General features: G+C 59.2%; 1 protein-coding gene across 7 annotated transcripts in view; it reads right to left on the bottom strand.

Moving 5' to 3' along the window:
- Window positions 1-3,169: 3,169 nt before the first annotated feature.
- Window positions 3,170-9,251, bottom strand: part of BICRA (BRD4 interacting chromatin remodeling complex associated protein) — a 75,443-nt gene continuing 69,361 nt past the window's right edge. For all 7 annotated transcript variants that reach the window (XM_086353349.1, XM_086353355.1, XM_086353352.1 and 4 more), the window contains 7 exons: window positions 8,989-9,169; window positions 8,577-8,686; window positions 7,426-7,487; window positions 6,209-6,357; window positions 6,002-6,096; window positions 5,691-5,793; window positions 3,170-5,205 (listed from right to left, as the gene is read on the bottom strand). In XM_086353349.1, coding sequence (XP_086209475.1) covers window positions 4,085-5,205; window positions 5,691-5,793; window positions 6,002-6,096; window positions 6,209-6,357; window positions 7,426-7,487; window positions 8,577-8,686; window positions 8,989-9,169 — 1,821 coding nt within the window. In that variant the 3' untranslated portion in view covers window positions 3,170-4,084. The remainder of the gene's footprint in view (window positions 5,206-5,690; window positions 5,794-6,001; window positions 6,097-6,208; window positions 6,358-7,425; window positions 7,488-8,576; window positions 8,687-8,988; window positions 9,170-9,251) is intronic.

Raw genomic sequence — 9,251 nt, 5'->3', positions numbered from 1 at the left:
ATAAATTTTACGTTATGGGTATTTTTTCATAATTAAAAAAAAATGGAGAAAGCAGCCAGTGAGTTTGTTCACTTGGGACACTGGTCAGTCTTGGGTTCCAGTCGCGCTCCGTGTCCAGGTGACTTGGGCCCAGAGGTAGTCATTTCTGGCTTCTTTTTCTGGATGGCTCAGCTGTAGAAAGGGGCTTCTCAGGTGGCACAGTGGTAAAGAATCCACCTGCCGATACAGGAGATGCAAGGGACTCGGTTTCGATCCCCGGGTCAAGAAGATCCCCTGGAGAAGGAAAAGGCAACCTACTCCAGTGTTCTTGCCTGGGAAATCCCAAGGACAAAGGAGCCTGGTAGGTTACAGTCAATGGGGTCACAAAGGGTTGGACACGACTGAGCGACTGAACACTCTCCAGATGCCCACTCTGCTGCATCTAGCATCTTAGAACGAATATGCCAAAGGCTAACTGTAGAAGCTAAGGTCAGTTTTGGTCTCATACCCCGGGGCTTGGGGGGGAGGCTGTCTCTGGCTTCTGCACAGCAGACTTGTCAAAGCCTTGTATGCAGGACTTCCCTGGTGGCTCAGATGGTAAAGCGTCTGTCTACAATGCGGGAGACCCGGGTTCGATCCCTGGGTCGGGAAGATCCGGTGGAGAAGGAAATGGCAATCACTCCAGTACTATTGCCTGGGAAATCCCATGGACAGAGGAGCCTGGTAAGCTACAGTCCTCGGGGCCTCAGTTTCCTCATCTGCAACATGGGGTTATTAATTCCCACAAGGCAGCTTCTGTGAGCATCAAATAAGATATCCCAGGTGAAGTGCTGGGAGCCCAAGATATGTGTTCTGGAAACGTTACTCATCATGTCCCTCTGCTTGGGCTGCATTTGGGCTGCATTCAGCTAGCTTTCCAATGTTAGCCGGTGGAAATGACTGGCAAACTTCTTTCCACGGCTACGTGAGGTCTTCCAGGAGCCTGCGAGGATTCAAGGATGTTGAGAACCGCTGTTCTCCTTTAGTGCTTTATTACGTAAGCGGGGGAAGTAGGTCTAGAGCTGGCGGGGGGGGGGGAGGTCTCTCTCCTTGAGATCCCATATATCTGCTTCTCCCCTCCCAAACACCCCCAGGAGCCTGCCAAGGACCGGGGTGGATCACCCTAGTCCAGCCGCCGTAACATCCACCTGACTGGCCGTTGCCTCCTTGCCCTGTAGGTTGCATACATGGCCGCTAGAGGGCGCCTGGGAAAACGAAGTCAGCTCAGCCCTCTGCGCAGAACCCGCCGGTGGCTCCTGCCTCATTCTTAGAGTAAAAGCGAAGTTTTCAGCGTGGAGCTATTGGATCCTACAGGATAGGCCCCCTTTGTTCCCACTGACCTCACCTCTTGTCTGTACCCCGTTCTTCCCCAGGTTCCAGTCACAGACCCATTTGGCGGTTTTACATTCTATCCACGCTCCTGCCTCAGGGCCTTTGCACTGGCTGTTCTCGCTGCCTTGAGTACTCTCTTCCTGTGGTCCCCTCCCTTCTTTAATGCAGTTCTCTGTTCAGATGTCACCTCCTCAAAGAAGTCTTCCCTTCCCACTTGATCCTGAGGGCCTTCATGTGCGGTTGGGCAGATTGTTCACTGCACAAAGCACTGGCTTGATTGAAGGGGGCTGGAATCTGGGTCATGTGCTGCTCTCCAAATTCCCAGAGGAAGGGGGTGCTGTTTTCTAGTTCACACAAAAGGGTTCTAGGAACGAGCAGCTGCTGTGTCCAATTGAGCTGCGTCTCCCCAAGAGATATGCCAGTGTCCTAACCCGAGTGAATTACCTGTGAATTTGTGATCTTCTTTGGAAATGCGGTCTTTGCAGATGTCATCTAGTTAAGACCAGCACATCCTGGAGTAGGCTAGGCTCAAATCCAATATGGCTGGTGTCCTCGTAAGAGAAGACACACCGATGTTGAGGGGAAATGGCTCAGGAGAGAATGGAGGGATGTAGCTAACAGCCAAAGAAGACCCGGGATGACCAGAGATTGGAAAATGTAAGGAAGGACCCTCCCCTTGTCTCTAGGGGAACGGTAGTCCTGACCGCACTTTTGATTTGGAACTTCTAGCCTCTGGAACTGAGAGAATAAATTTCTTTTAAGCCACCCACCCAATTGGGTGTTTTTTTGTTCTTTTCATATAAAGTGATTTGGTTTATTGGCTGCACCGGGTGGCATGTGAGATCTTAGTTCAGCCATCAGGGATAAAACCCATACCCCCTACATTGGCAGCGTGGAGTTTTAACACTGGACCATGAGGGAAGTTCCCGGAGGTACCTTTTTTCGTATCCATGGGAAGCTAACATATCCTGCTTGACTGCCCCCATATCTCTGACACTGTACACATTTAGTCAATCCTCACTATTAGCAGGTACCCTGCTTGTGAATTCATCTACTTGTTGGAACTTTTGTCTGTTGCCAAAAATCCGTGGTACTTCCACGGACATGCACAGAGTGGCGAAAACGTTGAGTGGTCCAGCAGGCATGTTTCCGACTGAGTGCTGAATAGGTGAGGACGCTCTCCTACTTGAAACCATGCATCCTTTTGCGGGTGTATTCACATTTTGATGCTTTTGCTGACTTCGCTGTTTTAAATAGCCCCCGGGGTTCTTGAGTTCTTAAGCCTAAGGAGGGTAGGATGTGCCTTACAGAGAAAACACCGTGTTACAGAAGCTTCATTCTGGCATGAGTTAATGCTGCTGGCTGTGTGATCAGTGTTAAGAATCAACACTATATATTAAGTGAAGGGTCTTTAAACAGAAAAACAAAGTGATGTGTTGAGGGTTTGACAAAAATGTGGATCAGAGGCTGGCCGGAAGCTAGCCCTATATTTTTCCCAGGAGGGATGGTTACACATTGACGAATTCCATGCTCCGGGAGACCACAGAACCGCACCAGGAATGATACAAAAACACGTGGCTGATTGAGTTTTTCACTGTCTGCCCCCTTCACTAAGAAGTCGGGCCTCCCAGAACAGGCGCTTCCATCATATTCAGCTGCACCCTTGTGCCTAGAATAGGACCTGGCCCCCAGCAGGGGCTCACAAATTAATGTGTAGTAAGTCCCCACAATCCCCCTCTCCACCCACCTGTCGCCCCAACCCGCAGACTCCAAACAAGTTCCCGAAAATCCCAAAGCAATGCGGGCGGGGGGGCGTCAGTACAGTTTTAAAAAAAGGATCGCTTTTTAATTTACAAGAGTTCTAAATGTACAGAATTCTCCTTTTAAAAAAATCGTTATACACAATAAATACAGTACAAAAAAATTTATCTTACAGTACTAGTTTTGTCTCCAAGATTTCAAAATCTGGCGCGGGTGGCTGGCGGCAGGAAGAACAGAGGGGAAGACTGGCTGGGGAAGGGGGTAGAAGGAAGATCCCGGTTTTGTTTGGGAGGTGCTCGGATTTCAGTCGAGGGACTGGAGGCTTTTGAAATCTTTCTCACTCAAGCACATACAGAGAGACATAGGACACGGAGAGGGATACACACACACACACACACACACACACACGGATGTGACACGGGTGCCCGCAGGCACGCACTGCCAGGTGGCGGGTCCCGGGAGGCAGGCTCACGCCGCCCTTTCCCTGCGTTTCCTGTCTTGGCCTGTGGGGGGCGTTGGAGAGACGCGGACCCTGCCAGCGACGGGTGCAGGGACAGATTGAAGCCACGCGGGCAAACCGGGTACCTGGATGCGTGTGAGCGGTGGGGACCGCCAGGGAGCCCTCCTCTCTGGCCAATGCGCACGTGTCCCCCGGGCGGAGGGGCGGAGCGTGGCTGGATATGGGAAGAAATAGGAAACGACACACCAGGATTACCCCCTCCTTTGGCAGGGGAGACCTTGTACATTAGAGCCCCCCTCCCCGAAATCCACGACCCCACCCAACCACCCGGCTGACAGGAGGTGGGGGGGGACGAGGCCTTTGTGACTCAAATAACTTAGGCAAGAAAAACTCAAGGGGTCCCCGGCTCGTGTACCCCAGGAGGCTGAGGTCAGACGCCCGGCTGTCCCCCTCCCTGCTCCCCGCTGCGTCCCTGCGGAGAAAGGGGACAGGGAAGGGAAGTCCAGCCCAGTGTTATCTGTTCAACGTCCTGGTGCCGAGGCCACCGTTGTGACTGGAGGGCGGGTAGGCCTCCGGCCTGTGCAGGGGTGTCGGGGAGGTGGGCGTGACGGCCGCCGGGGCGGCGTGGGAGTACGGGGGTGCGGGCGTCCGGCCGGGGGCCTGTTGGAGGTTCAAGATGCTGTCGATGGCGCTCTGCAGGTGTTCTGTGAGCGTGTCGTCCTGTGGGCTGTCGCTGGAGAAGCTGGCCTGGTCCACGTCGGGCGACTCGGACTTGCGCCGCTTGGCGGGGGGCAGCGGGGGCGCCTCCCAGCCGGGCTCCCGGCTGCCGCTGCCCTGCCCGGTGCCCGCCGCAGGGTCAGCCGGGCCGGCTTTCAGCATCCGCTGGTACAGCTCGTCCTCCACCGCCGCCAGCTCGCGGATGAGCCCGCTGGTGGCCTCGTCCACTTTGGTGGGCAGCGGGGCCGGGCTGCCGCCCCGGGCTCTGCCCACGGCCGCGGCCGCTGCCCCCTCGGTCACCCCGACACCTGGGGCCTCCACGTTCTCACGGTAGGTCTTGCGGAGGGGTAGACGGGGGCAGTGTGGGGCCGGCTGCGGGGGCTTGCGGTCAGCGGCTGCCGGCGGCGGTGGCGGGTGGTCCACCGTACCGTTCATCTGGCCCGGGGCGGGGGGCGGCGGCGGGGGCCGGGGCGGGGGCTCGGCCGCCTTGAGGGAGGTGGGGGGTGGCGGCGGCGTTTGGTGCACCGGGTCCAAAGCCGTGTTGTGGACGACCTTGCTGAGCCCAGCTTCCTGTTTGATCTTGAGCTTGAGCCCAATGCGGCTCCGGGCCTCGTAGGTCTTAATGGGCGGCCGGTTGCGGGAGGGCATGGGGCCGTCCTCGTCGGCGTCCAGGGAGGAGGCGGCGGAGGACGAGGAGGACGAAGACAGGGAGGACGAGGAGGCCCGCGCCCAGGTCACGGAGGGGGAGCCGCCCACGCCGCCGTGCCGGATCACCAGCTTGGTGGGCAGGTGCAGAGGGGGCTGGGCTGGGGCCCCGGACGCCGAGGACGGAGACGGGCCGTGGCCGGGCAGCCGGTGTCCCTCGGAAGAAGCGGCGACGGGGAGGCCGAGAGTGCGGGAGGAAGACACGTACTCATCTGTAGAAGGGGGCCAAGAAAACCCTGGGGGTTAGCCAAGGCAGGAGGCCCCTGCAGAGCTGAGAGGAGCCGGTGTCCACTGAGTACTGACCATCTGCCGGGCCCGCTAAGCCCTTCACTCACGAGGACACTGCTAGGCAAGACCCTTTCCCCAAGTTCCAAGTCCCCGTAATATGCCAGCAGCCCTCGGCACCGGACAGAGGACACCACCTAACTTCTGCAACCCACTAACTTCTGCTGGCTTCACCCCAGTCCTGGCTCTGCTCTTCCGCTTTTCTGTGCCCCCGGGGGTGGCAGAACGTTTCCTCCCTCCAGGTCCAGGATTGAGGGGGCGAAATGGACACAGGATGATGGGATGAGCAGGAAGCGGAGGTCCACTCTCAGGGCTTTCAGGCTGGGCTCGGGCGCCGCCCAGTGGCAGAGTGAGGGAAAGCGCCGCACCCTGCGGAGGCGGCGGGGACCCGGCTCCCTCCGCTCTCACCTACCTGGCTTCTCCTTGGCCAGCTGCTTGTCTAAGGCCAGCGTGGTCTTTTCCTCTTGAATGAACATTCGGTCGATCATTACCATCTCCGCGGAGGGGCTCACCCTCTGGGGGCAGGGAGGGGGAGAGGCGATTAGATGAGCCAGTGAAGAAGCGAGGTGGAGGAGGGGACGCGGTCGCCAAGGATGGATGGGAACAGATTCCCAACTGTCCTTCTTGTGATCTGATCCCTCCCTCCCTCCCTCCTTGCAGCGGCGGGGTGGGGGTGGGGGAAGGGCAGGGTCCCCCAGGAAGAAAGGTGACAGGCTACCCTACCCGGGACTCCTCCAGCAGCAGGAGGCGGTATTTATTGAGCATGGCCTGGGTGCGTTTCAGCAGCTGCGTGGAGACCGTCTCGAACTCCTCGTCCACTGCGGAGGAAGAGGTCCAGAGACCCAGATGTTGGGGAAGGACCCACAGTCAAGGGCGCCTGCACCCTGTTTGGTCCTCACCTCCCGCCTCCACACCCAGGGGAGGCCTCACCTTTGTGGTAGTCGTTGGGGGAGGGGAGGGCACCCTGGTAGACATGATAGGGCAGGAGGCGGTGCAGGGCATCCTCGAAGGAGGGGAAGGCCGTCTTGCAGTCAGGGTGCAGGACGGAGCCCTGATGTTTGTGCAAATGCTCCAGGAAGCTGGGAGGGTCGGGGGAAGGACCACACACACAGACAACTCGTGGTGAGGCCAGGAGACGGCAGAACCGGACCCTGAGCCCCCAGGCCACAAGGCAGACAACGAGGAGGGAAGGAACGCTGCAGAAATACGTGTGAACGTGTGCCTGGCCTCCCTCACTGTATCTCTGGGGACAACCAATGGCAGGAAGTGCTATCCTTATGCCCATTTTACAGATGAGGAAACTGAGGCCTGCGAAGATGAAGTCACGGATCCAAAGCAGCTAGAGGCAGCGCTGGGAGTTAGATGCCAGAGCGTGCGACTCACCTTCCATGCAATACCATCTCCTGCCACTTGGGGTCAGCATGTCCCCGCTCTACCTGGAACCCAGCAGCAGGCTTGGGGAGGCGGGCAGGGAGGTTGGGCCCTTGCGTGGTTGGTTAATAAGATCTGCTTTCTCACTGAGCAGTAGACTATCGCCTACTATGTATGGCTGTCTCTCCCACCAGACATGCTTCCTTGTCTGTACCCAGTGCTGAAGGCCAGCAGCCCTCACACACAGTGGATGCGGGACCTGGTCTGTCCAGTGTTTCCAGAGTCCAGCATAGGACTGGGCACCCGATGAGGATCTGACCAACACTCTCAGTGGACGGAGGGCAGGAGAGAGGGACAGAACGCGAGCATCCAACACGGACCCGCCCACCCACCCCAACAGCCATCCGTCCAGCCATGCACCTGCCTGGGTAGCGTCCATCTATCCATTCACACTGGCCCCCAGGCATCCCTTCGTCCACCTGAACACACACCCCCCAACCCCCGGACAGGAGACACTGCCTGCCAGCCGGGTCCGAGGCGCTCAGGGTACTGCGGTGACCAAGCCACACCAAATATCCACCCCCGCCCGCTTGAAGCCAGCAGCCTAGCTGCCCCACGAATGCTGCTAACACAGCCACAGGGAATCCTCGTCATTCAGCCTATAATCACTACTATTCCCACCCCTCTCCCTAGAGGGGGAGGGGGAGGGGTCAATGACACTTCCCGAACCCACAGCGGGGGACAGTGCCGGGCGAGGAGGCACACGCAGAGCTCACCAGGCTTCTTTGCTGGGCTGAAGCGTGGGGGGTTTCTTCAGGCTGCCCAACTTGCTCTCATACTGTGGGGGAGAGAGAAGCCAGTGAGGGGGGTTTCGTGACGGAGGAGCGTTCCCTTGGCACCTGAGCCTCTCCACGCCCCAGCCTGGGACAAAGATGGGAGGGGCTGATGTCACCCGAGATGGGGTCCAGGTCCTAGCTGCAGGATTGCCCACCCAGCACACTCAACCTGCGGGGAAGACTGGGGCTGGATCCAGGGCTGGGGGGACACAGCAAGGAGAGGGTTACAGGCAGGCTCAAGCCCCAGGCATCCACCTGGGTCGCCTCCTCCAGCCCCTTCTCAGGCTTGGGTCTCTCAGCTTCCTCCTGGTACCTCCCTCCCTGCCCATCAAAAGGCCCACAAATCCCCCCTCATTGTCCAGCACCTGATGGGCACGGCCTCTTTCCTCCCACCCCTGCCAAAATCTCTACCTTGACTTCCCTTGTCCTGCCTATTCTTCCCTTTCAGGCTCTCTTGAATCTTGTCTCTGCCTCAGTCTCCTCCACCTTCCCTGCCTATGCCCCTCTGGCCTGGGTACCACCATCCTAGCTCTCCTCTTGACCACATCCTCCCCTCCCCCCACCCCCATCACCACCTTCTCTTTTCTCTGGCTGCACTGCAAGGCATGTGGGACCTTAGTTCCCCAACCAGGGATTGAACCCATGCCCCCTGTACTGGAAGTGCGGAGTCTTAACCGCCAAGGCAGTCCCTCTGCCATCTCTGACTCAGTGTCTTGCTGGCCACCCTGCCCTGTCCTTCCTTTTAGGGTCTCCCCCCCGCCTGTCCTGAGCCAACACAGTCCCTCCTCCTGCAGCCTCCATCTCTCACCTGCTCATGCCCCCAGTGACCGCCTGGGGTCTCTCTCAGGCCATCTCTCCCATCCTCATTCTGTCGTTTCGGTGTTTGGGGGTGGATCTCCGTTCAACTGTCTTGGTTTCCCACGTGCCCCAGCCTGGACTGGCCGGATGTCTTACCCCCGACCTGGCTGTGTCTCTGCCCATCTCTACCTCCCTGCCTGCCTGCCGGCCGGCCTCCCCTTCCCCTCCAGCCCCATCACAGTTCCCCAGCGACCTGGCCTGGGCCCTAGCCCGCCACTCTGGGTGCCCCTTACCTGCAGCCCGGAGGACTTCCCTGGCCCAGAAGGGGCGGCCTTGGCCACGGTCAGGGTTGGGAGGTTGCTGGCAAAGGCTTTGCTCTCGGCAGGAAGCAGAGGAGGCAGGCCTGGGGTGGAGGTGCGGGCAGACAGGGCTCAGGGGTCACGGGCACAAAGGCCCCCCCAGAGACCCTGCACCCTCTACTGCTCTGGTTCTTGGGCCTCGGGGGCTATGGCGGCCCCAAAGTGAGTGCGCCTGGAGGGGATCTGGGGAGTACAGCCCGCCCCCCTCCACCGTCCCTGTCCCTGGAGATCTGGGTGACCCTTGGGCTCCGGTGCCCACAGTTCTGGCCCACATGTCCTCCCTGTGACTCCCACCCACCTGCTTCGGGCCCCTCCATGGCTCTGTTGCGGGCTCCCTCTCCCCTACCTGCGGTGGCCATGGGCGCTGGGGCGGGGGGATGGCTGGGGGTGGTGGGGGTCCCGGATGGAGCCTGCCCACTGACCAGCACGGAGGCAGTGGGGCTGGCAAGGGGTCCCAGGCTGGCGGAGGACTGTGGGGCGGTGGGGGCCCCCACGGCCTTGCTCTGGAGAATGATCCCAGACGGCACCTGAGGAGGGGGACAGGTGGTTTGGGGCGGGGGAACACGCTAGGAGCAGGGGCAGCCAGGAACCAGGAACGGGGGTGAAGAG

This window comes from Bos grunniens, chromosome 18 (genome assembly GCF_055505025.1).
Source record: "Bos grunniens cultivar Pamir isolate PY7600 chromosome 18, Bosgru_T2T1.0, whole genome shotgun sequence".
In the NCBI taxonomy this organism is placed as follows: domain Eukaryota; kingdom Metazoa; phylum Chordata; class Mammalia; order Artiodactyla; family Bovidae; genus Bos; species Bos grunniens.
This window is presented reverse-complemented; position numbering and strand designations above follow the sequence as displayed.